Consider the following 26,554-nt stretch of genomic DNA (forward strand, 5'->3'; position numbering starts at 1 on the left):
GTTATAAGTGAGAAAACAGAAATCCCCAGATTTCCTCCTGCCGGTGTCAGATCATCGTCTCAACATTTTGATCTCCAATCAGGTTTGTAAAACAACATTTATACTTGTTTAAAACTCCCTCCAGCATTAAGTGAAGTGAATGTTTACCTTTACCTTATGTAGAGTGTAGAGTTTTTTTTCTGTTGTTATTTAAGTATTTATTCAACTGTTTGAGTGAATGAAGTAGAAAAAAAATCATATGTTTAGGCTTTCTAAAACTTTCATCGTTTTTTTTAGTCTGACCCTCTCAAAGGACGAAATGCTCTTGGAGTCGAACCTCACTGTGACCTTTAACCTCAGCACGGTGGCCCCCGGTGGGGGCGGGGGCGGAGGCTGCCCCCCAGTTGGCATCCAGCTGGAAGGCGTGGTCCTGCCCCCGGTGCTGACGGTGGACGTGGTCCTGGGGCTGCTGGGGAACATCCTGGCTCTGTGGATCTTCTGCTGTAAGCTGCCCAGCTGGAACCCCAACAGCCTGCTGCTCTTCCAGCTGGTCGTCGCCGACTTCCTGGCGCTGCTCAGCCTGCCGCTGAGGATCCACGCCCTGATCGCCCGACACTGGGTGTTCGGAGACGCCATGTGCCGCCTCAACCTCTTCCTCATGTTCACCAACCGCTCCGCCAGCATCGCGCTCATGACCGTGGTGGCCATCTACCGCTACTTCAAGGTGACGCCTCCGGGCTTCTTTCGGGAACGAGAAAACGCCGCTAATGTAGAAGTACAATTAGAACAATGAGCGACGTTTCCTCCCTCCCAGTCCAGATCCTCCTGGGACTTAGTAGTTTTATGATCGACAGTCAATGTGATAACAATCCAACTGAAAGTCTGTGGTCTGTGTACTATAATGTTTGTAGCATTGTTCCCTGCACACGTGTGGGGTTTCATTTACAAAAACAAACAGCTCCCTCTAGTGGCCCTAGAATATAATTACTTTTTTTTTTTTTTTTTAAAGGGGGGGGGGGTTGAAAAGTAGTTGTTTGAAGCAATGAAGCGCTTCCTTCGCTCATGTAGAAATGTTAAAATCAAGACGGGTGAGGATCTCTGACGAGGGGACGAGATTTAGCAGGTGAACTGGGGCGCCAAGTACCGAAATGCTTCAATGGGTTTTTTTTTTTGTTTCATTCCTTTGTGAGGCACTTTGAGTTGCCTCGTGTCTGATTGGTGCTCGATAAACACATTTGCCTTGCCTTACGTGCTATCGATATCGTTTTTCAGAATGTTGCCAAACGAGAACCGATCCGTTTTGAAACACCGCGTCGTCAAAGTGGCCCCTAACTTGTTTGGACCCTCTGGTCTCCTTGCAGGTCGTCCATCCCCACCACCGCTTTAACCGCATGACCAAGCGTCAGGCCGGTTGGGTGTCGGCGGGGGTGTGGCTGCTGGTGGTGGCTCCCCGGGTGCCCATGTTGGCCTACAGCCACATAAAAGGCAGCGGCAACAGTACGCAGTGCTTCTTCTTCACCTCCTACAAAGAGGGCTCCCGCGCCCTCCTGGTGCTGGTGGCCATGCACCGCATCCTCACCGTGCTGGAGTTCGTGTTCCCGTTCGCCCTGCTGCTCTTCTGCTCGCTGCGGATCGCCGGGTTCCTGCGCGGCCGGCAGCTGGGGAAGCCCGACAAGGTGCGCAAGGCCATCCGCGTGTGCGTGGTCATCATCGCCGTGTTCCTGGTGTGCTTCCTGCCCACCACCGTCACCACCGTCGGGCTGTGGGCCGTCCGCTCCTTCCGCCCGTGGGACTGCGCCGCCTTCTACACCTTCACCCAGCTCACCATCGTGTCGTTCGGGCTGAACTTCCTGAACTCGGCGCTGGACCCGCTGGTCTACGTCTTCTCCAGCTCCATGTTCAGGAGGGCTCTGGTGTCCTCGCTGCCCAGCTGCCTGCGCTGCCATCAGGAGGACGCCGCCGCCGCCGCCGCCGCAGAGACATCGGGGACTCAGTCCACCAGCGAGCAGGAGCTGAAGTCCATGAGGGCAGAGCAGGGGAGCGAGGCGCGATGATCCACTGCTTCACCGCCACACAGCATTAAAAACACGAAACGATATGTCAAATGTGAATAAAAGGTCAATGTTTTACTTGAAGTAGAATCAGTTGATTCTTCCATAGACTTTTGTTTATCAATAAATTGAAATGAATTGTTCTGTATGTACACATGTGCGCGTGTATTTCTATTACTATTATTGTATTTATTTTTCTTGTTTTGTTGAATTAAAAACCAATTCATATTTGTTTTAGGTTTAGAGATTTCTTTACTTTCTGTTCACTTCTTCCATTATTTCGCCAATAATTCTATTTCATTCATATGTGTGATTGTATTTTGTTTGGAAAAAAACCCCAATAAACAAAGAACTATTCATGATATCTATTCAGTCATCAATAGTGGGTGGGGAAAGTTTAAGCCATTTATTTTTACTACCTAACTTATTTACAGAATTTACAAGAACTTGTCTTCAGTGTTACTCCATCCAACAAAAGCTATATCACTTAAATATATGTTGTTGCATCAGAATGGGATGTTGGGTGTCGATGTCTGGATTTCATGCCAATAAGGAATATAAAGTAGGCAGATCCACAAATTGTGGTGAGGATTGGCTTCCTTCCATCACTTGTGAGCACATTTATTTTTATTGCAACTTTTTGGGAATATTTTTGATATGTAAAAGAATTCTAATTGTTACTGGAAATATTTTTGATGAGACCTTTATTGGTGAGCCAAGGGGGAAACGAGGGGGATCTCAGTAATGCGGGGCTGCCTGTTCAGCAGGTTTGTGGGTGGTGTGCACCATCTTGTGGTTTTCCGGGTAACAACAATCGCCCGTCTGTATTTATCCTGTCATCAGCAAAGGGGGAATCACAATTACCAAGACAGTAGTCCTTTAGGTAGACCCATTAAGCAGACCATTTATTAAAGTCAGGATGTCAACAAGTCGCCAGTTCTCAATCGCAAAACCAAAAAGGCAGAAAACTGCCGAGTCATTACAGATCAAACATGAAATAGGAAGAGTCAGAACACCAGAATGAAAGCAATGGAATGAAAATTCAAACCAAAAAATTTAAGAGTGTGTCTGTCCTCATAACGTTGGGTCTGTTTCGGGACTTTGAGACGTAGCTGTCGACACACACCTCAAACTGTTTTCTCCTGGCCGTAGCAGTCGGTGACCAGGACGCCGTCTCTGTAGTGGGAGATGGTGGCTCCTCCCAGGTCCTTCTTGTCCGTGGCGGTGATCAGGAAGCGGACGTTGCTTCCTTCTCCCGTAGCTTTGATGAGATCTCGAAACTCTTTGGCCTTTCTTCTCATTGTGGTGACCACCTCATCGGAGAAGTACCAGAGTTTTGCATTAACTGGGGCGGAAGCCTGGGTCTTGTTGCTTGACCATTCGTAAATCACCTTGGATAGTGCCTGGAGAAAAGGGTCAGGAGTTCCCAGGGAGGTGAAGACGAAGCAGAAGACCTCCTCCGCTTGTGGATCCAGAACCTCTCTGTCCAGCTCCGACTGATCCGAGACCAACTTCACCGCGCCCACGATGTCCAGGCAGCTCCGCACCACGTTCACTTCTCTCGTCACGTGGGTCATCAACGTGGTCAGGGTCCGGTGGCCGAAGAACGAGCTTTCCATTTTCTGAAGGATAGTTATAATTTGTCGCTCCTCTGATTTACCTCTCCTAATGTCCTTCAGCTCCCTGGCTACCACATTTTGCAGGTCAACTCTGAATTCCTTGCAGAGAGACTCCAACTCCCCCAGCTTATTCTGCATCTGAGGAAAGGCGAGGACCACGCGCTCCTCCAGGAGACTCCTGCATCCCATCAGCACATCGTTCAGGCACTGCAGAGCTTTACTCATTGGTCTCAGATAAACACATCTGCTCTCCATATTGACCCAAGGAGCAGTTACATCAAACCTCCTCAGGGGCGTCAACCAGATCTTCATTGGGACACCGTCTCCTCCTTGTTGACTCAGAAGTTTTGGAAGAAGTGCATACGTATTCACTGCGTCTTCAAAAGTCACAGGGAAGCTCTGAAGAATGAAGTCACCGTAGAATTTGCAGGTGAACTTGTCAGTGACCTGTTTTTCCTGGTCGGTCAGCCTGATGTCCACCTTCTCGTCCGTGATGAATGAGGGGATCTTCTTCGTCACGGCCTGTATGCTGTCCTCAACCTCCTGAATCTTTCCAGGTTCCAGTTTCTTGCTGTCAAACACAAAGAAGGCATTGGCCCCAAAAAGGATGCCAGTGACCACGTGTGTGGCACCGCTGCCCCCTTCGAGCAGGGTCTTGATCTGCGAGTCCTTTAAGGAGCTCAGCATCAGCTGCTTGAAGACAGTAGTGACTTTGTACTGAAACGTCACTCGACCCTGCAGGTTGGATTTCTTCGTGTCCTTCAGGTAGTTGGCCGATCCTCCAACTTCAATCAGGCCGCTCATGAAACTGGCCTGCAGGGAGGAGCCAACGTCCAGACGGAGGAACTTCTCTTCCATGGAGTCGGACACAGTGACCTCGAACCCGCTGCTGTGCTGACGGTTCTGCACCGTGAGGTTCTGAATGGTTGTTTGATCCCACATCGCCAAACCTGCAGGCACAAAACGTCAACATCAACTCTGTTCAACGCCACCGCCGGGTAAAGCCTACTAGAAATGGGAGTGAACACACATCCACGAAGATCAGGAAATAAAACAACAAGTGGTTCTCGGCGTGAGATGAGACTTACCTGGAATAGGTTTGTCTGTGCGGTCGTTGTACAACATCCCCAAGGTGAAAGGTCGGCCAAGAGCAGCCATGTCGTCTGAACAGTTCTGTCCCTGCAGGAAAAAAAAAATCACTAATTTGATGTTGACGATTTTTTTAGAACCAAGTTGTCGACGTGCCTCGACAGGCCGAGTACAGACACACTAATAACTTGAGTGAGATGTTTTGACATGTTTGGTGACACTGTCTTTTCTGCCTTGTTGAGACTATTTGCAGGAGGGAGGTGTTGTGGCTGTGGTGGAAGTGCAGTGAAACGGAGAGAGAGAGAGAGAGAGAGAGAGGGAGAGGGAAAGAGAGAGCTAGAGAGAGAGAGAGAGAGAGAATTGAACTACAAACATGTAAACTTCTGACCTGATGACGACATGCCGCGATGCAACGTGAAAATGCGCCTACGTGCACCAAGGTCGGACCATGATCACACTCTGTGTGTTCACAGAGTGAGAGAGGGAAGGAGTGCAAACAAACACACAGTGGTGATAACATTCTAGCGGGAACACGAAAACATGATTTTAGACTTAAGAATTTGATACATGCAACGATAAGTAGGACCTATTTCAAATGTCCAGAAAAAAAAAAAGGTTGTTAAATCAACAATAGATTAGTGACTTCTAAACTAACGTGGCGATGAAACTAAACATTTAGATGAAGCTTGGAAAAATTTGAGTTCTCACTCTAAATCAGTAGGTTTAGTTAAAAGAACTAATAGAACTGGTTCTAATTAATACTTAGTAATTAGGAATAAAGTCCCAAAAAAGAGATCCTGTGGGTCTCATAACAATCTATAGCAAAGACCTGAACTAAAAAGCAGAATCCTTCAGTAGCATGTAACCATTTCCCTTAACAGTAGCAAGGACAGAAGGTTTGAAGCCATCATGGCCAGAGATGACTTCTCAGCATTTTTGGTGGTTATTTTATATTAATTGTGGTAACTCATCTGAGCTTTGCAGTATTTAATATAAGTACTTAGAATATATAAAATGTGACTGATTTGTACCAATTGTTTTTTTATATTATATATAGATAATATGAAATGACCCCATCACAACATATTGGAATGGGGGGGTGGGGAAATGCCGTTTTTTCTTGTGCATTTCTCTCTTTTTTTTCAGTTTTGTTGTAATCGTGTGTAAAATTAGGCTATTTATATTTGTGCATGAGGGTGAGGGTTAACTCTCACCCATGAGCCGCGGTATAATTTGCACAGTGTGGGTTCACAATAGGGAACGCCCACACGCTTCCGGGAAATGAGAAGTGAAACTTACGGGAGTCAACCACTAAAAAAAACAACTTTAAACACTTTAAACACTCCAAACTCATGAAGCGCAACGCATAGCTGCCTTCGCGTAGTCTCCCACGTCTCTCAGCTTAGCAAAAGACAGAAAAAAAGAATTTTATGCACGAATCTGAAAATTACTCAACAAACCTGGAGCTTTTTTTTTTTTTTTTAAATCATTAATATCATCATGATCATGAGACAGTGTTGTCTGTGTAACACCACACACGCAAACAAGCGTAAATGTGTTCGGTCTCCTACCTGGTGGAGATTTCAGTCTCTTCTGTGCTCGGCTGGATGAGAAACGCCTCTAAATAACGCGTGCTGATTTTTTTCTGACGTGTCGAATGCGCCGCCAGTGCATTTATTTCGACTGAGGAAGTTGTACAACAACAATAATCATAACTCTGTGAATTTCCACACATTAAAAATAAGAGTTTTGATGCTTAAGCACGTTGTATTATGATCTTTAATAAAGACATACGTATGGTATGACATTTTAATCCATTTATAACTTTGATATGATGATATATCATATGGAATCTCTCTCTCTCGCTCTCTCTCTCACACACACACACACACACACACACACACACACACACACACACACACACACACACACACACACACACACACACAGAGAGAGAGAGAGAGAGAGAGAGAGAGAGAGAGAGAGAGAGAGAGAGAGAGAGAGAGCGCACGCACGCAGGCGCAGTAAAGCCTCCGTCTGCAGAGCGCTCAGGTTGCCGTTGCGCTTCATTTCCATCTCCACAGAGCACGAGCGGGCGGAGTGAATAGACTATCGCCCCTCCACATGAATATCCTCTTTTGGCTGAAACAGTTTAATCTCCAGTCTTGACCTGAGCTCGGCTGCAGCAGGGTTTACCCTGTTTTCACTGTTTTGCGCCCAGTTAGAGAGAAAAACGAGTTTTATATCCCAGGTCAGTGATTAGAACTTTCAATTTGGACTTAATTACATTTATAACAGACAGCACAGGTGTGTTTATTTGGTTTTCAGGTGTAAATATGCAGTTATTTATGGGAATATACATATAGATTTTTTTTTAACAGTTACTGTCTATTACTATTTTTATTGACCATTTCCAGCTTATTTTCCACCATGAAGAAGAAGAAGAAGAAGAAGAAGAAGAAGAAGAAGAAGAAGAAGAAGAAGAAGAAGAAGAAGAAGACAGTGTTAGCTCCACCCGCCCGGGCGGCCCCTGGCGGTGAATGAAGCCGCTGTGTGCGCTTGTTTTTGGGGCTGTTTTGTGCCGCTGTCTCTGGTCCTGCTCCGGCCGCGGCCGCGGTCTCCTCTCTCTCGGCGGAATTCAGAGCCCTCCTCTCCGGCAGAGAAGGCGCGGGGCTCCGGGAGCAGCGGAGCGGAGCCAGGCCGCCTGTCAGCCGGTGAGCGGCCGGGAAGCAGCTCCCCTCCTCAGGTCAGGGATCCACGGAGCTGCGCGGTGAGTCTGGGGAGGGAGCCTCTGGATTTATTTAGATTTAATCAAATAATAATAGATCTTATTTTTTTAATGTTTTTTTTTTTTTTTTTTTATGTTTCCTTCCACTAACTCCCAGCCATACAATAACCTCCCCACCACAATAATAACACCCTAAAATGTTACCCTGTCGCCCCCACGTGATTCACAATGTGTATTTATTAGAAGATTTAAAAAAAATACAATTCAAAAATTACTTTATTCCATTAACTCCGCGATAATATCACAACCTGTTGTTGTGTTTTCTCTGCACACACGTGGGAGGCCTTCAGAGTCTCTCTGATAATTTATTTTAGCATAATTTTTACATTTTATCACAACACTCTTTCTTAAAGGTTGTGAACCGGGACATCCTCAGTAATATCATTTTCTCTGGTGCCACTTAAAATCTGGTCCATGTGTGATCTCTCCTGGGTCGCGGGCTCCAAAATCTGCTTTAAAATGTCATTTTAAACCTGTACAATCATCAGAAACATGAGTTCTGGTGAGGTTTCATCATTTAAATTAGGCTCAGTGGCTGAAAACACGATTTTATTAACATGCTCATAAAAAAAATACATGTTCCAGCACACGTTACTAGTTTGTCATTTATTAAAACAACAAAACAAAACAAAAACAAATCTCTGGCAGACTGCATTGACATTTCTGGTAGTTTCTCCCTGAATGTCTTATGTTAATCCAAAAAAAACCTCAGTAATTCAGTCAAAACATGCTCTCACGCTAACATGACTCACTGTACCACCTGGTGGCAGTATGTGGTATGACAGGCCTGCTCTCACTAAGATGTCTAGCATTTCAGTTATTAAAAAAAAACAAACCCCAAAAAACACGGTTTTGTCGTTTTGGGCCCCTGCAGGTCCCGGAGCGCCCCCTGCTGTATGGCCTCTGTGGCTGCAGGTCTGTGCTACTCGCACACCAAACCGTCCGGTGCCTGCAACCTCAAGCTGGCGAGAGGCTGCTCGCCATCGTCCATGTTGTCGGGCTGCAGGTGCTCGGGTGTGTCCAGCCTGGCGGGAGGAGCCGTGTCCCCGGGGCCCATGATGGTGGACGTAGGAGGAGGAGGAGGAGGAGGAGGAGGGGGGTCCGGCGAGGCCCACAGGGAGCTGTTCGAGACGTGTCGGAGCGGAGACGTGGAGCGAGTCCGTAAGCTGGTGACGGCCGACAACGTGAACAGCCGCGATACGGCGGGCAGGAAGTCCACGCCGCTGCACTTCGCCGCAGGTGACTATTTACTACACATGCACAGTGACTAGAAATGAAAGAATTTAAAGCGTTATTGAGGATAAAAACGTACCCTAGCGAGTCACAGCAGATTAAAAAGTAAGTAATTTCTGTGTGTCATTTGGTCGTCTGTTTTTAATTACTTAAAATAAATGTGTTACTTATTTAATTTTACTTACGATATAATTTCACAGGAATAATTTTACTTATTCTAATAATTTTATTTTCGTTTCTCAACCCCTCGCTCATCCTGCCCGTGCATCCAGGTTTCGGCCGTAAAGACGTGGTGGACTTCCTCCTGCAGAGCGGCGCCAACGTGAATGCCCGCGACGACGGCGGCCTCGTTTCCCTTCACAACGCCTGCTCCTTCGGCCACGCCGAGGTACTTCCTGCTGCCGCCGCGCCTTTAAAGACCCGTTTACATGTGTTTTGAGTGTAAATGCATCGTTTTTGTCTCTGTGTGTGTGTGTGTGTTTATTTACCTGCAGGTGGTGAGTTTGCTGCTGCGACATGGCGCCGATGCCAACGCCAGGGATAACTGGAACTACACGCCACTGCACGAGGCCGCCATCAAGGGCAAGGTTGATGTGTGCATCGGTACGAAAACCACCTTCACTTGCCCTTGTGTGTGTGTGTATGTGTGTGTGTGTGTGTGTATTTTTGTATGTGTAAATGTGCTTCTGAGTGTCGTGTGTGTGTGTGTGTGCAGTGTTGTTGCAGCACGGTGCTGATCTGACCATCAGGAACTCGGACGGTCGCTCTGCTCTGGATCTTTCCGATCCGTCTGCTAAAGCCGTCCTCACTGGTTTGTCTTTCTCTCTCTCTCTTTCTCACACACACACACACACACACACACACACACACACACACACACACACACACACACACACACACACACACACACACACACACACACACACACACACACACACACACACACACACACACACACGCACACGGATACGCGTCTCATTCGGTTCTTCTTCTGCTGTTTCACAGGAGAATACAGGAAAGACGATCTCCTGGAGAGTGCCAGGTATTGTCGACGCAGTTTTGATTCCTTCAGTCTGACGTCAGATTCACTGAATCCGAAAAGAACTGAGAGAAAATCCTCAACCCCATCTGTGCGAAGGCCATTTGTTCTCTCTGCACCGTGACACAAATCTGACGTTGGGGTTTTAGTTGGGCTCGATGCACCAAACTGACCCGATCGATTGGATGCCAAAAAATGTCACATTTCCATCCAAAATCACGTTTTCATGTTTCAATCTGGTGTTTTCATGTCAAACGGGTCTAAAACTAAAGCAGTAGACGCGTGTTCAATTCCTACATGGCGCTTTGTTGACGCTGTTGCCTGATCCTTGTTTTCGCTCCGACAGGAGCGGGAACGAGGAGAAGCTGAAGGCTCTGCTGACGCCGCTCAACGTCAACTGTCACGCCAGCGACGGACGGAAGGTAGGAAGGATTTTCCCGAACATGACTTCACCTTCTGAAAACCGAAGTCGAGGCCTTTTTCCTCTTTCGGAGCTCAGGGTTCATGAAATCTGATGAGAGTTCAAACCGGGTTAAAAGCAGCGGGATCCAGCGTGGGTGAAGGATGATCCCCGTTTACGCGATGACATTTTCAACGTCAGTTGCATTTTGGGTATTTTTTTGCACACGGCAACGGTGCTCAGAGCCACTTTTTCGAAAAGAGGCTCCCTTTGCAGTCTAAACGCGCAACTTTTCTGAAACGAAAACACGAAAATTAATAAATTGTCGTGTAAACTGTGCCTGACACTTTCCATCGATCCTGAATCTACTTATGAGTAATTTAATGTATTTTGTCTTTGCTTCAAGTCGACTCTGTTGCACCTGGCGGCCGGCTACAACCGTGTGAAGACCGTGCAGCTGTTACTGCAGCATGGCGCCGACGTGCACGCCAAGGACAAGGGGTATGACTCTCTCTCTCTCTCTCTCTCTCTCTCTGCAGAATGAGCCAGATATTACGCAAAACATGTGTGTTCTATGTGTGTTTCAGGGATCTGGTTCCTCTTCACAACGCCTGCTCATACGGACACTACGAAGTCACCGAGCTGCTGGTGAAGGTTCGGCCCGTCTCACCCGTCCTTCTACTTCCTGTTCATCCACACACACACACACACACACACACACTGATCCTCTGTGTGTGTGTGTGTGTGTGTGTGTGCAGCACGGCGCCAGTGTTAACGCCATGGACCTGTGGCAGTTCACTCCTCTCCATGAAGCCGCCTCCAAGAACCGCACCGAGGTAAAAGTTCACCTGAGCCTCAGAGGTTCCCACGTGTCTGCAAGACCGACCCAAACTATCAGTCCGACCTCGCTCGTCCCCGATCGCCGGGAAACGCAGACGGAAACCGTCGGTAGAGTCAAATAAATGATCCGGCGAACCTGTGTAAAACAAGGTCGACTGGAAACTGATTCAAAAACGAGTGAGAAGCGTAAAAGTCAGCCAGTAAAACTGTTTCCATCAAATAAAAAATAACACAGAAACAAGTAAAAAAAAAAAAAAAGTCAATAGGAAAAGGTTTTAAAACTTATAAGCTTAAAACCACTTAGACAACCAAAACACTTGAAAAAGTCAGAAAGCGTGAAAATCAGTTCAGCGTGAAACCAGCTTGACATCATTATTGCTAAATTGAATCCTGGAATAATAATAATAATAACGATTTCTCCTTGTCCTGTTGACTGCTATGTTGCGATTTAGCCACTGGAATGCAAATTATTCATGCTATGTGATCATCCAGGGGTCTGATGCAATGGTTACATTTCCCAAAAGACAAATAATCACACCAAATAAGTAAATTTGTCTCAGACCCCGCCCCCTCTGACCCCACCCTTCTCAACCCTTCCAATCAGGTGTGCTCCCTGCTGCTCAGCTGTGGCGCAGACCCCGCCTTCCTCAACTGCCACAATAAAAGCTCCATCGACCTGGCTCCGACGGTGCAGCTGAAGGAGCGCCTGGCCTGTACGTACCGCTGCCACAATCAAACCTCCTCGGGTGTTCGTCCCGGCACTGTGGTGTTTTTTGTTTCCTGCTTTCAGACGAGTTCAGAGGTCACAGCCTGCTGCAGGCGTCCCGGGAGGGCGACCTGCTCCAGGTCAAGAAGCACCTGAGCGCGGAGACCCTCAGCTTCAAACACCCCCACAGTCTGAAGACGGCGCTGGTGAGATGTTACCGTAACGTTAACCAGGAGACAGCACGCCGGTGAGCTGCTGCTGTCTGACAGTGTTCCTTTAACGTGCAGAGACTAGTATGAAACTAGTGTAAAACTAGTCTGAAACTAATGTGAAACGAGTGTGAAACTAGTGTGAAAGTAGTGTGAAACTAGTCTGAAGCTAGTGTGAAACCAGTCTGAACTGGTGTGAAATTAGTCTGAAACTAGTATAAAACTAGTGTGAAACGAGTGTGAAACTAGTATGAATCTTGTGTAAAACTAGTGTGAAATTAGTGTAAAGCTAGTGTGAAATTAGTCTGAAACTAGTGTGAAATTAGTCTGAAACTAGTGTGAAATTAGTCTGAAACTAGTGTGAAATTAGTCTGAAACTAGTGTGAAATAAGTCTGAAACTAGTATAAAACTAGTATGAATCTTGTGTAAAACTAGTGTGAAACTAGTGTAAAACTAGTAGGAATCTTGTGTAAAACTAGTGTAAAACTAGTATGAATCTTGTGTAAAACTAGTGTAAAACTAGTATGAATCTTGTGTAAAACTAGTGTAAAACTAGTGTAAAACTAGTATGAATCTTGTGTAAAACTAGTGTAAAACTAGTGTAAAACTAGTATGAATCTTGTGTAAAACTAGTGTGAAAATAGTGTAAAACTAGTATGAATCTTGTGTAAAACTAGTGTAAAAGTAGTGTGACACGAGACAGAAACAAGTGTGAAACTCGTCTAGAAAAAGTGTGAAACCAGTCTAAAACCAGTCTGGAACTACTGCAAAACCACTTTGAAACTAGTGTGAACCCAGCATAAAACCAGTCTGAAACTAGTGTGAAGCCAGTCTGGAACAGATACCGGTAGTGAGATTAAAGGGGAGAAAAGTCGTAGCTCTTTTATACTTAAATGATGTTTTTGCTGTGCCCTAAGTTGAGCTCCATGGTGCCAAAGCGTCAGTCACGCTGTCCAATAACCTCATATCGTCATTTTTCCTTGTGGGTTCCGTGTGTGTGTTCTCAGCATTGTGCGGCTGCGTCTCCGTACCCAAAGAGGAAACAAGTTTGTGAGCTTCTGCTGAGGAAAGGAGCCAACGTCAACGGGAAGACCAAAGAGTGAGTCGCCAGTTGTTGTGTCAGAAAGCAGCTCCAGACTTACCGCAGACGATAACTATTTGTAAATAAATACTCTGCTCATAGTTTTTTATTTTGTTTTAATTCCACGCTGATTTTACAAAAACTGCTAAATACAGTCAAGCAGCTAAAACGACTAAAATCGCTGGAATTAATAAATAAATAATAATAAAAAGACAAAAATAGCGAAAAACGACCCAAGTAATATTGATTTGAAAATATTGTTTTTTCAGGAAAAAAAGAAAATGGGTAAAAGAAAAAGACTGAAGAAGATTAGTAAAGAAAAAGAAGCAAAAAATAGGAGAAACCAAATGCTGTAATAGTTAAAAATGCTCTCAAGTGGGAAAATCCATGAAAAACGGAGGAAAAATCAATAAAAAAAACCAAATTATACCTATGACACTTTATGAATGCAGCCTAAGTTTATGGTTGTGCAGCAATTTTTAAAAGACATTTTTACTTCATTTCAAGGAATTTAAATTTTTTTGCGGCTCCAAACAAATTATAAACTGTGAAAACGGTGGTTTTTCGGTTCTAAAGCTTTCAAACCCCTCCGTTCTGCCTCTGCACCCTCAGCCTGCAGACGCCGCTGCACCTGGCCGCAGAACAAGCTCACGACGACGTCCTGGAGCTTTTGGTGAAACACGAAGCGAAGGTGAGAACGGACGGCGTTGCATGGCGCCGCTCACCGCGGTCACCTGAGGACCTGCAGGCTGCTGCTGACGGCCGGCTGCGACCCGCTGCTCACGTCTCCGCGGGGCCAGAGCGTCACGGAGGTCCCACGAGGTGCTCCTCGTCTCGCCCTTCACCGGATATCGTCTACGCTGTTGGCGGAGGCTGGCCTTGTTTTTTGTTGAGCGTCGGATTTGTGTTTCGTCTCTCAGCTGAAGGAGTTCTCGTCGGGAGCCCTGAGGCGGACCGGCAGCTTCTGGAGGCGTCCAAATCGGGAGATCTGGACACGGTGAAGGTAGCCGTCTGATTGGTGTTTCCTCGTCTTTCGTAGTTCTGGTTTGTCTTCCCATGGAGGCGACGGTAGTCCCCCCCCCCCCCCGTCGGAACGTCGGAACGTTAGCCTTCCTCCCGACAGGCCCTGAATGATGACATCACTCCTCTGTAGGAACTCTGCACCGCGCAGAACGTCAGCTGCCGCGACGTGGAGGGTCGCCAGTCCACGCCGCTGCATTTCGCCGCCGGGTACAACCGCCTGGCCGTCGTCCAGTTCCTGCTGCAACACGGAGCCGACGTCCACGCCAAAGATAAAGGGTGAGGCTCACCCCTTCACACACTCTTTTTTTTTCACTATTACCGGTGATTAATTGATACTTTTTCCACGATTACTTGACACTGTTATTGACACGTTCCCGGGATTACTTAGCGGTTTCCTCAGAAATGTTCTAGTATATATTATTACATTACTATATCTTGTTATTCCAACACTCTCCGCTGCATCACCGGACCGAGGAATGATCCAGACGCTAACCAGGCCTGTCTGCTCTGTTCCCGTGGAGCAGTGGCTTGGTTCCCCTCCATAACGCCTGCTCCTACGGTCACTACGAGGTGGCCGAGCTGCTGGTGCGTCACGGCGCCGTGGTCAACGTGGCCGACCTCTGGAAATTCACGCCGCTGCACGAAGCCGCCGCCAAGGGCAAATACGACATCTGTAAACTGCTGCTGCGGGTACACGGACACACTCCCGACGCGAGAGGAGGCTGGCGAGTTCGAATCCCCGACCCGGCCAACTGTTGACTTTCTCGTCGCCAGCACGGCGCCGACCCGAGCCGGAAGAACCGCGATGGCAACGCGCCGCTGGACCTGGTGAAGGACGGCGACACGGACATCCAGGACCTGCTGCGCGGTGACGCCGCCCTGCTGGACGCCGCCAAGAAGGGCTGCCTGAGCCGCGTGAAGAAGCTGTGCACACGAGACAACGTCAACTGCAGAGACACGCAGGGGAGACACTCCACTCCACTGCACCTGGCGGGTATACACACACACACACACACACACACACGCACACACACACACACACACACACACACACACACGATTCTCATGCATGGTGTGTGTGTGTTGCAGCGGGCTACAATAACCTGGAGGTGGCAGAGTTCCTGCTGCAGCACGGGGCGGAGGTTAACTCTCAGGATAAAGGAGGTCTGATTCCGCTGCACAACGCCGCCTCCTACAGGGTGAGAGAAGAACTGCAGGTCGCACGCCCGAGCTCAGCTCGGCCCCACGTACGAACGCCGCCGTTCACGCTGACCACACACGCTCCCTGTCCCGCAGCACGTGGACGTGGCCGCCCTGCTCATCCGCTACGACGCCTGCGTCAACGCCAACGACAAGTGGGCGTTCACGCCGCTGCACGAGGCCGCACAGAAGGGACGCACGCAGCTCTGCGCTCTCCTATTGGCTCACGGCGCCGACCCCGCCCTCCGCAATCAGGAAGGACAGTCTCCACTGGACCTGGTGACGGTCTGTCCCAATGCAGATTTAAAGAGACAGTACTCAGACTTAATGAGACAGTAGGAAGCTTTCACGAGACAGTACACAGATTTAAGAGACAATAAAAAGACTTAAAGAGGCACTGTACATTTAAAGAGGAAGTATACAGATTTAAAGGAACAGTATGTAGACTTAAATAGACAATAGAAGAGACAAAAAAACAATATGCAGATTTAATGAGACAGTTACAAAATTTGTGGAGATAGTCTGCAGATTAAAAGCGTCAGTATGTGAATTTAAAGAGGCGTTACACAGATTTAAAGGAACAGTACGTAGATTTATAGATAGTATGCAGATCTCAGGAGGTGGATTCAGATTTAAAGGGACAGTACGTAGATTTATAGATAGTATGCAGATTTCAGGAGGTGGATTCAGATTTAAAGGGACAGTACACATTTAAAAATGGGTAAGCAGTGCGCTCTTCCTCCCCCTGCAGGCCGATGATGTTCGTGCTCTGCTGACGGCAGCGATGCCTCCCTCTGCTCTCCCCGGCTGTTACAAACCTCAGGTCATCAGTGTCGCGGCGTCGTCCTCTGGCACGCCGCCTGTCGCCATCATCCCACCACTCCTCTCCTCTTCATCATCTTCCTCCTCCTCATGCCCAGCTCCTCCTCTCCTCCTCTTCCCCTCTTCTTCTTCCTCCTCCTCTGTCACCGACGCTCCGTCGACAGCGCCATCCGCTGGCAACACTGCTGAAGACTCTGCGTCTCCACCACCGTCCTCGGTGTTTCCTGAGACGTCGGCGATGTCGTCGGGGGCCGAGGGAACGCCGGGCGCGGAGAGAGAAGACGAAGGTGAGGATGATGAACCACTGGAAGGAACGGGGGGGAACTTTGTAGCGTTCTGAAGCGTCGTCTGAGAGCGCCGGTCATCATGAAGCGTTGACGTTGTGTGTTTCCAGGCGCTGAGCTCAGTATCTGTCAGTTCCTGAAGAATCTGGGTCTCGAGCATCTCCAGGACATCTTTGACACGGAGCAGGTGAGAGGCTTCCAGCCTTCCATCCAGTGAAGAGATGGTGATGAGGATGAGGAACAAGACCAGTGGATTGAAGGAGTGTGTGTGTGTGTGTGTGTGTGTGTGTGTGTGTGTGTGTGTGTGTGTGCGTGTGTGCGTGTGTGCGTGTGTGCGTGTGTGCGTGTGTGCGTGCGTGCGTGTGTGCGTGTGTGCGTGTGTGCGTGTGTGCGTGTGTGCGTGTGTGCGTGTGTGCGTGTGTGCGTGCGTGCGTGTGTGCGTGCGTGCGTGCGCGCGCGCGCACCGATCACTCTGGACGTGTTGGTGGAGATGGGTCACTGCGAGCTCAAAGAAATCGGAATCAACGCCTACGGACACCGACACAAGATCATCAAAGGAGTGGAGAGGCTCACCAGCGGACCACAGAGTGAGAACACACACACACACACACACACACACACACACACACACACACACACTAAATGGATAATTTGTGTGTGTGTCAGGTCTGAACCAGTATCTGACTCTGAACACGGCGAACAGTGGGACCATCCTGATCGACTTGGCAGCTGATGACAAGGAGTTCCAGTCGGTGGAGGAGGAGGTACACACTGGATCACCCCCATCACCCCACCCCCACTCCCACCCTCACCACCACCACCCACCATCACACCACACCAACCCCAGGGAGTTTTGTTTAGACGCTGGTTCGAAATTTGAGATCATTCTAAGACCGTTGTCAACCGTTTTCATTTGATTCGTCGTTGCTTTCATGAATCAGATGCAGAGTACAATAAGAGAGCACCGAGACGGCGGCCATGCTGGAGGAGTCTTCAACAGATACTGCTGGTCAAGGTAGCAAACTGATGAGCAGTACAGGGAAAATCTAAAAAATGCATTTGTCAAAGCGTAACAGTCCAGTGCACTTCCATGTCAAATTGTGTAACTTCGACGTCAAGAAGCTCGTGAACCTTGCGTTGTCAGATCCAGAAGGTGTGCAACAAGAAGCTGTGGGAACGTTACAGCCACCGCGGGAAGGAGGTGTCCGAGGAGAACCACAACCACTCCAACGAGCGCATGCTGTTCCACGGTCCGAGAAGCTCACGGCGTTGGGATCGGCTGGCACGATGACGAGGCACTGAACTGAACCGTGTTCCTCCGTCCCCAGGCTCTCCGTTCGTCAACGCCATCATCCACAAAGGCTTCGACGAGCGCCACGCCTACATCGGCGGGATGTTCGGCGCCGGGATTTACTTTGCGGAAAACTCGTCGAAGAGCAACCAGTACGTTTATGGGATCGGAGGAGGCACGGGCTGCCCGCTGCACAAGGACCGCTCCTGCTACACCTGCAACAGGTACCCCCAACAGCACCGTGCTGTACGACACGTCACTAACATATACGGTTCAGTACAAATAATTATATATCATATATTGCATGATATATAGGATGAAACCATGTTACAACACCGTATGATACAACGTGGTACAGTTTAATAGGCTACATCATAAAAGCAAGTTACCGTATGATCCTATATGTAATAACTGTATACACAACATATCTATAGCAACAGCTTTGCAATACACGGAGGCTTGAGTCGCTCTCTGTGTAGGACAGATGGCTTTAACGTGCTTTAACCCTGCTGCTAGACTTCTCGCAGGTGCACCTCGAAGGTCTCACATCACTCCAGCCTCGTCGGCTCTCCATTGGCTCCCTGTAAAATTCAGGATTGATTTTAAGGTCCTAGTGCTGACTTTCAGAGCCTTAAACGGTCAGGCCCCTCAGTACATCCTGGACCTTTTGAAGCCGTCCTCCTCTGGCCGTACTCTTCGGTCATCTGGCCAGAACCTGCTTGTAGTCCCTCAGACTCAAGACCTGTCTTTTCAGTCTGTTGCCCCTAGACTGTAGAACGCTCTTCCCCTGTCTCTGCGCCTGGCAGACTCTGTTGTCTCTTTTAAAAAGGATCTGAAAACATGTTTATTTAGGAGAGCTTTTGGTTGACGTGTTTTCAGTAGTGTCACCTTAATTTTACACATGTATATACATTTTATATTGTTGTTTTACTTTTTCTTCTGTACAGCACTTTGTGATTTTTTTCTGTGAAAAGCGCTTTATAAATAAACTTTACTTACTTACTTACTTACTAACCCGGTGAACGTTTCCCTGCAGGCACCTGCTGTTCTGCAGGGTGACTCTGGGTAAATCCTTCCTGCAGTTCAGCGCCATGAAGATGGCTCACTCCCCCCCGGGGCACCACTCGGTCTCCGGCAGGCCCAGCGTGAACGGGCTAGCTCTGGCCGAGTACGTCATCTACCGAGGGGAGCAGGTCAGGACACGTTCAGTGGTTCAGCCTCGCCTATATCTTCTCAAACAGTTGGAAAAACACTGATCAAATCCTTCTTACTGGGTAGAACCATTTCCTGCTCGAAAAAAACCAAACAAACTGTGAGGTTCAGAAGAGCTTTACGTTATTTTACAGTGTTACAGAACTTTCATAGATAATCTAAAATACCGATGTTTGATTCAGTTACAGGTTCTCCATTCATCTGTGACTTTAATACAATGAAACACCAGGAAGCTACGTAGTGGACGTACGCCCTCCAGTGGCTGGAGTCAGTACAAGATCATGAATTTGTCAGTGTCGTTTCTGTATCCTCTGGTAAATCCGTGTTGGTTGTTACTGAGTGTCAGTGAACGCCTCTCTGCAGGCCTACCCGGAGTACCTGATCACCTACCAGATCACCAAACCCGAGGCGTCGGGAGACGGATGAAGAGGAGGAAGAGGAAGGACGAGATGCTCCACTGAGTGCATGCACAAAGGAAAAAGTTATTTATACAGTGTATAAACCATGTAGGTTTCTATCAAACGCCTCTTTGTTTTTTCTATCATTTGTTTTGATGCACTTAAATTGACTCTTGGTCGTGATGTGATGTGGTCGTCGATTTCGTCCTTTTCTTACTAAAAAACGATGAATTCAGGACTTTCACATAGGACGGTTTCCAATATAAACACCGAAAACACCACGGTAACAACCACGATGTTACCGATCCTCACAGCAGGGGGTGACATGCATTCGCCGGGTAGATTCAGGCCCCGTTTATACGACGGTGCTTCAAGTGAAAATGCGTGGTTTTTGCGTTTTTGCTTCAGAAAAGTTCCACATTGACATGGCAACGTTTTGAAAACTATGTCTGTTTACATGAAAATGGCAGAAATGCTGAAAACTAGAACTATTTACTTCAGCCAGGGTATGCATGAGCAGTAGCAGCTTTCATAGGAGTTGCGTTTTCTTTCAGTTTCCACGGAAACAGAGTTGTAGTGTTTTTGAAAAGTTGTGGTTTTCACCTTTAACATGGAAACTGAGTCCGAGCGTTTTTTGAAAAGTTGCATAAAAAATCCTATGACTGATTACTCAAATAAATTGAGTAACTCCCACTGAGCCACGTTAGGTTCAGCATTAGCATTGCTGAAGTTACTCTTTCATTAAAACATCTTTATGTAATTTGATTACAATCATACCTGATGATTATCTTATAATTTTTCAATCAGATAGTAAAATGGCACGTTTTAGACGTCCCGACAACCAAATTTGACATCATTGAACACAAAATTGACAATATTCCTTAAAAAGTACTTGTACTCCGAAGTGCTACTGGATTACAGTAAATTGAGTTTAAGTACATTGTTTATTCTTGTCAACAGCTCTGAAAAGTCTCTTTTGATGCAGGAAGCAATGTTGCTCTGTTATTATTGTTGGCGGCAACGAGGTGTTAAGTGTCTTTACTTTTCTGACTGCATGTCTTTCTATGAACGTTCTTATCATTGAAAATACTCTGCTGGGTTCAGCTGAAACCCCCTGAGTGCACCAGCGGTCGGCTGAGGACTTTTTTTTTTTTTTTTTTTTTTTTTAAACGATCAAACCTTCTCCAGTCCTCACACACGTCTTCTCAGCGGGGCTTCAGCGCTCTCAGTTTCTCAGTTTTTCTGTGAAAGTGAAATAAATTCTTACAAACCTTTGCTTGCGGCTCCATATTTCGACTGTTTCCTTGAGACGTTTGTCAAATATCTTGTCGCTTCTTGTTCAAGCAGTCGTCAACCAAACGGCCTTCACTTTAACGATCATGGACGACCTGGTGTGCAGCAAATACGTCTGACTTCTGACAAGGCGTTCCGCAGGGATCAGTTGTAGAACTCCCTCAAAATTCTGTACACAACTCAGGGCTTCAATTATCCCTTCAGTTAACTGTAAATTCTTTATAGATTTGTGGATTGCTTTGTTGACGACTGAGCTTTAAAATGACCCAAAATGGTGAAAAGTCAACGTTAGACTGAGTTGATCCATATACTGTGTACATATTTTACGCCATTGCATAACTCATGGTGCAATATGACAGATCAGCTCATTAGTTAATTAAGAGTTGGGGTTTATTATTTGTTTCCTAGTTTACATGTTTCAGCCAACAGTTCAGCAGCTTGAGTCGACGTGTGTGATTGTCAAGGTTCAGTAATGTTGAAGAGACGACAACATGTGCTGCATTGGTTGTCTCTTCAGAGTTTTTTTCTTTTTCTTGAAGCATCTAGATAAGTGACAACTGAGAAGTTTATCAGCAAAACTCGACTCGTTTGGCTTGGGACTTGGAGCAATGAGACTGCATGTGGATCTTTTAGTGTTAATGGTCTATATTACGACCATAATGCAACAGAAAAAAACACTTAATGGCCGAGATTGAACGAAACAAGCTGTTAAGGAATGACCTTCGTGAGGTTTAGTTTGAAGTTTGATGTCTGAATTACCCGTTTCATCTCTGGACGTTTGTAAACGATTAGACTTCCTAGGCACAGGGAATTGTTCTCAGTTTCTTCCTACACTGTAACGTGGCTTTTGGCTCATGGTCAAAATCAGTTTGAGTGTGGGTTTGTGAATCAGAACAACCTTCCGCCGGCCCCAAAACTCGATGTTTGGAGTCGACGTCTCTTCTTCCAATTGTGTGGAGCTCGAAGAAAAAGAAACAGTTCAGATCTCAGGATTTGAAGCCTGCCTGGGAAAAAAAAGTTGTCCAGACCTTGAGTCTCACTTCACATACAATGAGTCAGTGTTTCTCCTCGCGTGATAAGCAGAGACGCGTTTCTATATCAGGACCCAGCAGCTGATTCATTACCTTTCAAGGCCGGAGTCCTCCTTGCTCCCCAACACATGAAATGATTGAGTGAAACATAAAAAAAAAAAGGTGGCAAGCGAGTCTCAGAGAAGTCCCCCAGTGTCTTATTCATCGCAGTGAGCGATGGACTGAATTTATCTTCTAGGAGTGGGAACTTTCCAATTTATCTGTCGCATCCACCATGGAATGTACAGTTTGTCACATTTCTGTTAATTTAATCAGGATTTTTTTTTGTCTCTTCAAACAAGGAGGCTTGGAAAAAAAACCCCATTAGATACGTTTTGACAGAAATGCATGACGCCAACATATTTTCTAACATAAAATGGAATAAAATTGGTGGGGGTTTTTTTGTTTTTACAAAGTTTTATTAGCTTTGAAAAAAGGCACAAAGTGATTGAATCCAGCCACTCACCTAACAACAGGATTATTTTTTAGTGTGAGGATGGCTACAGGAAAGACACGTGCAGATGAATGAATGAACACGATTGAGATTTTGGTTGAAAAAAACCAAAACTCGGGGGTTCTGGGTGATTCAAACCAGTTCTGACGTTTGTATTCCTGCGTCACTCGCAGTTCACAGCAGATTTCCTGGTTCACGTGTAAAACAAGAGCACTCAGAGATGAAGCGGCGAGACTTCAGCGAGTTTCACCCAGGGGAGTCATCGTGCCCGGTAAGACCTCCCTGGTAGAGTCGGCAGACTGGGTCTTCGTGTCAACAGGCTGTTGAAGATGGTCGAAATCGTTGGAGAACTTGGTGAGAGAGAAGACTTCTCGTGCTCGCTGGTAGATCTTCCTGGACTGGATGATGTAGGACGGCGGAGGCAGGTGGGGCAGGTCACTTGAGGCCAGGGTCAAGTCCTTGGACTCCCACATCTTCAGGTCCGGGAAGTCCCTGCGCGGTGGAATCATGTGGGCCGGGAAGAAGGTGGGTAAGACAGGAGAGAAGCCCTCCTTGATTCTGCCCCACGGGTATCTTTGGAGAAATCTACTACCGGTGATGGTGGAGGCAGGGAGGCCCGCCTCGCCGACGGGATGCGAGGCCTTGGAAGGAAGATTGCTCGGACCTGCACCAGTGCTGGAGATACTGGGGGTCTTCTTGGTGAGGTTGAGGTACTGGGGTTGGAGGGAACTCGGGGCCGGGGGGCCACCTGGGTCACTTCTGGAGTTGTAACCCACTGTGTGGTGATGAGTTCTGGGCCTGGGAAGTACTCCTGCGGCAGAGGCAGGCTCCAGAGGCGTCGGCTCATGTCGCAGAGTCACCAGCGGCGGCGGAGCTTTGGACTTCATGCCCCACGACCCGGGGGAGGATTCTCCGGCTGAGTGCCGCCGACCAGAGTAGGGGTGCCTGGGTCCTGGATCAGAGAGTCAAACACTTCAGAGCTTATCTCATGGATCTAACCGAGACTCATGGAGGACTGATGGAGCTCAAACAGTGGAAAATGGTCATTTTACACATTAAACTTTATGAGATATCAAAGCTGATATATCAAAGCTTTTAAATCAAAGCTGAAAACAAATTTTTTTTAGGTTGGCTTTTAACTCTGTCTTGGGCAGTGTATTCATTCTGTATGCTCTGTTTTTTATGAATTTCTGGAAGGCTTCCAACAACCTACAGCACTGTCGCACCTGTGTTTTATGTGTTATTCTTGTATTTGTTTCTTAATGCATTGTTTTTATAGCTTTGTTGTAAAGCACTTTGGGTACCACTGGGTTATTGTCAAGGGCTATACAAATAAAATTTGATTGATTGAGATATCAAATTTAACTAAAACAGTGTCTAAAAGGACAAAACCCTGGAAACAGGCCGAGTCTTTAGAATCTAAACTCAACTGAACTTGTGAATTTATTTTCAGGAAATCAGGACTAAAACCAATTCCAGCCATTAAAATCGTGTTCGTTTTCAGTTTATTATTATCGTGCTGATCGGAGGAGAGCTCACCTTTGATCGACGCAGGAGAACCAAGCCCGTTGACAAAAAGCAACAGGAAGAACCAGGAAACCCTGAAAAGAGATCTGACCTCAGTGACTTATAGTTCGAACGCTGGGAGACTTCCTGTTGTGAAACTCTCACCGACCTGGAAGGAAGACCCGGCATCATGTTCGGTAGTGAACTCCAGCACACGGCAGCTTGTTCTTCAAACCGCCGCCACCTGTGGCTGCCCTGATCAATCTGCTCTGCTCCGATCAGAGCCTCTGCAAAACACACTCCAGGACCAATCGGAGCCTCTGCACCAATCAGAGGCGGTAGAGTCACACGCTCAGGTCTGAACATGTCAAATATGGCCGCACACTCAGTGATTTTGTTTTTGGTCGTCTCAGACTAACAATGAGCATTCCTGATCTGTGATCTTTGATCTTTGATTGTGGCTTAAAAAATCTTAGTCGTGGGTTCAAGGATGGTCGACGACGACAGTCTGGGGACATTTTCTGACCATTTTCCACCTCAATCACTCAGTTTACATGGATTACTCAATGACTTCCTTCTAGTTTATTAAATAGTTTGTTCTTCATCCATCGTATAACATTGTGTGTTGTCTCATTCATGTGGTCTTTTATCAAGTTGACCAATTTAAATGTATTTTAATTCAAGACTAACTGTGATTTGTTAAGAGTTTCCCTCGTTTCAACACCAGGTGGTGTCAAAGATCTGATTATTGAATAGCTTTATTGTCATCACACATGGGGGGCGTGATGAAAATATGAACTGCTGCCACTGGATGGTGCATTGATAACAAGATAGATTAAAAACAATATACAATCAAATAAAAATAGAGATAAAATAAGACTATATGCAGTGTGGGAATCAACGAAAAACCGATAAAATTGAATAAATATAAGCATATTGGAAACAATAAAAGTGACACTGGCGAGTACACAAACTAATTTTGATTTATCTAAATGAGCATTTCATATTTTTGATTAGTTTGTTTTTCCAGAAGAATTTATTAACATTATTGCCGAGTCAAATCTATTTTTCACTTGTACCACTGATTGAGGAGACATTATTCCCGCCACAGTGAAGCACAGAGTTTATACAGAGATTTTTTTTGTTCAATACTGAATTTCCCGTCCTTATAGAGGAGACGCACCTTGAATAAACTTTAAATCTAAACCGTACACGTGTCATGTGTCGTCACACAGAGACACAGAGTGATTTAACATCTTCTCAAACAGTTTATATACTGAATGAAGTTTCTGATGCAGCTCATGATCCAGATATTTACACAGGTGTGTGTTTTATTGTGTCTGATTTGGGAGAAACTGTGGAGACATGAAGGTTTTTCTCCCGTTAAGCTTAAACACTGATACAACCTCCGAGTCTGGACAGAGCCACAATCTGACGACACGCGCGCACGCACACGCACACACACACACACACACACACACACACACACACACACACACACACACACACACACACACACACACACACACACACACACACACACACACACACACACACACACACACACACACACACACAGAGCAAGGTCAGCTGGTGAATGTGTCAAAGATGGAGACGATACATGAGACATTACGTCTCTGCTCCAACAACGACACGCAAAGAAAATCATCCCACAATAGATATTTAAAAACTAAATTTGGTGTAAATATTATCTTTTGGACTTATTTTAATAGTTATTTTATTAATAATTTTAATAAGATTTTAATGTCTAATTTAATTCAATTAATATTAAAAAAAACTTTTTATGGCTTTGATAAAGGTTACTTGAGGCTAAAATGCGTCCCAGATGATTCACAGTAGTTTCTACATAAAGCATAAAAGAAATAATAATGAATAACTAAAAGTGACGATTAAGAAATGAGGATTCAAGAATGATGAATGAAAACTAAAACTTCTGAGGCCCACATGACGTCTCCAACATCACAACTGGACTCCGGCTCCTTTTATTTCTCTCAGCTTTGAAGTTCCACCATTAAAACTCTGATTTTTCAACCTTTTCCAGCCTGAGAATGTCTGAGGACGTTCAGAAACAGATGAATCCATGTGAAGGGTCAAAGGTGACTGAACAAAGTCATGAAGACTCTGGTGCTTTGGATCAGACCACATTGATCACGACGGAGCAACAAAAACGTTCAGTTTGAACAGATCAGTGAACGTGTTTGAGAGTCTGAGCTTCTAATTGTACATAAAGAGAGAAAACAAAAAGGTTGTGAATGAATTGATCAGAATTAGTTTGTGTGTCGTGATGCACATGCGGCCCGCGGGCCAACAGTCGCTCCTGTCTGGTGAACGTCCTGTTGAGTCTTCTTCATCTTCAGTCTCATTGTCGCTCTTTTGCTTTGACCTGCTGCTTGAAAACAAATCTTTTAGTGTCCTTGTGCCGACGTCTGTGAGGAAACAAACGTGTCTCCTGGTGCCTGCTTGACTTGGAAATGACTCTGTTGGATTGAAATCAAATCAGTGACTTGAAAAACAACAAAACTGAATCCAAGGTTCAGTCTGACTTCTACTAATAATGAATCATATTGAATGAAACTCAGACGAGCCATTCAGCTCCTTACTGCCGGCGAGGCTTTCAAAGTGAGTCTGAGATGTTTGGAAGCAGCAGCTCAGTTGAAGTGAGGAGCCGTGAAGCTTCAGTCTGGACTGAACTCTCAGTCCTGGTCCTTTATGAAACTCAAACTCTAACTCAAACACCTTCAGGTGGTTTCACCCTTCAACACACCGTTCAGAGCAAGTTCTGTTCGAGATTTAAACATGTTGATGACAAAGTGCTTTTGCCCGTTTCAATTTGGGCTTTAAGAGTCTGAATCTTTTTTTTTTTAAATCCATGTTTACCTTTGAAATAACCGATTCCTGGTCAACATTTAAAGCATTTCAGCAAAAAGACTGTCTGTTTAAAAGGA

The 26,554-nt window shown here is 46.3% G+C and overlaps 3 protein-coding genes and 1 pseudogene across 4 annotated transcripts; 2 read left to right on the forward strand and 2 right to left on the reverse strand.

Annotated features, from left to right (window-relative positions):
* Positions 1–298: 298 nt before the first annotated feature.
* Positions 299–2,033, forward strand: LOC308145548 (hydroxycarboxylic acid receptor 2-like; the record flags this gene model as incomplete). The annotated part of the gene is made up of 2 exons (XM_080517015.1): positions 299–703; positions 1,341–2,033. 2 exons carry the CDS (start codon positions 299–301, stop codon positions 2,031–2,033), a joined length of 1,098 nt encoding a protein of 365 aa, XP_080373141.1.
* An 895-nt stretch (positions 2,034–2,928) lies between these two features.
* LOC308145939 (neoverrucotoxin subunit alpha-like) lies at positions 2,929–6,320 on the reverse strand. The gene is made up of 3 exons (XM_080517539.1): positions 6,310–6,320; positions 4,738–4,828; positions 2,929–4,599 (listed from the first exon to the last, which is right to left on the reverse strand). The coding sequence occupies exons 2-3, from the start codon at positions 4,805–4,807 to the stop codon at positions 3,158–3,160; spliced, it is 1,512 nt and encodes a 503-aa protein (XP_080373665.1). The 5' UTR covers positions 4,808–4,828; positions 6,310–6,320; the 3' UTR covers positions 2,929–3,157.
* A 1,949-nt stretch (positions 6,321–8,269) lies between these two features.
* LOC308145549 (poly [ADP-ribose] polymerase tankyrase-2-like) lies at positions 8,270–19,308 on the forward strand (annotated as a pseudogene). Its single transcript has 29 exons — positions 8,270–8,295; positions 8,401–8,765; positions 9,032–9,147; positions 9,254–9,362; positions 9,475–9,570; positions 9,765–9,801; positions 10,145–10,220; positions 10,605–10,699; positions 10,786–10,852; positions 10,957–11,034; positions 11,643–11,751; positions 11,829–11,950; positions 12,962–13,053; positions 13,648–13,857; positions 13,956–14,038; positions 14,189–14,334; positions 14,583–14,748; positions 14,833–15,052; positions 15,148–15,257; positions 15,355–15,543; positions 16,010–16,367; positions 16,475–16,551; positions 16,831–16,951; positions 17,031–17,128; positions 17,306–17,379; positions 17,509–17,614; positions 17,693–17,879; positions 18,692–18,848; positions 19,231–19,308. The product of its transcript is annotated as a poly [ADP-ribose] polymerase tankyrase-2-like (transcript).
* A 2,717-nt stretch (positions 19,309–22,025) lies between these two features.
* LOC308146135 (uncharacterized protein) lies at positions 22,026–23,840 on the reverse strand. The gene is made up of 3 exons (XM_080517803.1): positions 23,758–23,840; positions 23,622–23,683; positions 22,026–23,034 (listed from the first exon to the last, which is right to left on the reverse strand). Exons 1-3 carry the CDS (start codon positions 23,778–23,780, stop codon positions 22,319–22,321), a joined length of 801 nt encoding a protein of 266 aa, XP_080373929.1. The 5' UTR covers positions 23,781–23,840; the 3' UTR covers positions 22,026–22,318.
* Positions 23,841–26,554: the final 2,714 nt, after the last annotated feature.

This window comes from Blennius ocellaris (assembly GCF_963422515.1).
Source record: "Blennius ocellaris genome assembly, chromosome: 21".
In the NCBI taxonomy this organism is placed as follows: domain Eukaryota; kingdom Metazoa; phylum Chordata; class Actinopteri; order Blenniiformes; family Blenniidae; genus Blennius; species Blennius ocellaris.

Coding starts and splice junctions, on each gene's coding strand:
- LOC308146135 (XM_080517803.1), bottom strand. CDS start 23,780: ATGATGCCGGGTCTTCCTTCCAG. Junction 23,684..23,757: donor ATGCCGGGTCTTCCTTCCAG/GTCGGTGAGAGT, acceptor ATCTCTTTTCAG/GGTTTCCTGGTTCTTCCTGT. Junction 23,035..23,621: donor TTCTCCTGCGTCGATCAAAG/GTGAGCTCTCCT, acceptor TCTCTGATCCAG/GACCCAGGCACCCCTACTCT.
- LOC308145939 (XM_080517539.1), bottom strand. CDS start 4,807: ATGGCTGCTCTTGGCCGACCTTTCACCTTGGGGATGTTGTACAACGAC. Junction 4,600..4,737: donor CACAGACAAACCTATTCCAG/GTAAGTCTCATC, acceptor TTGTGCCTGCAG/GTTTGGCGATGTGGGATCAA.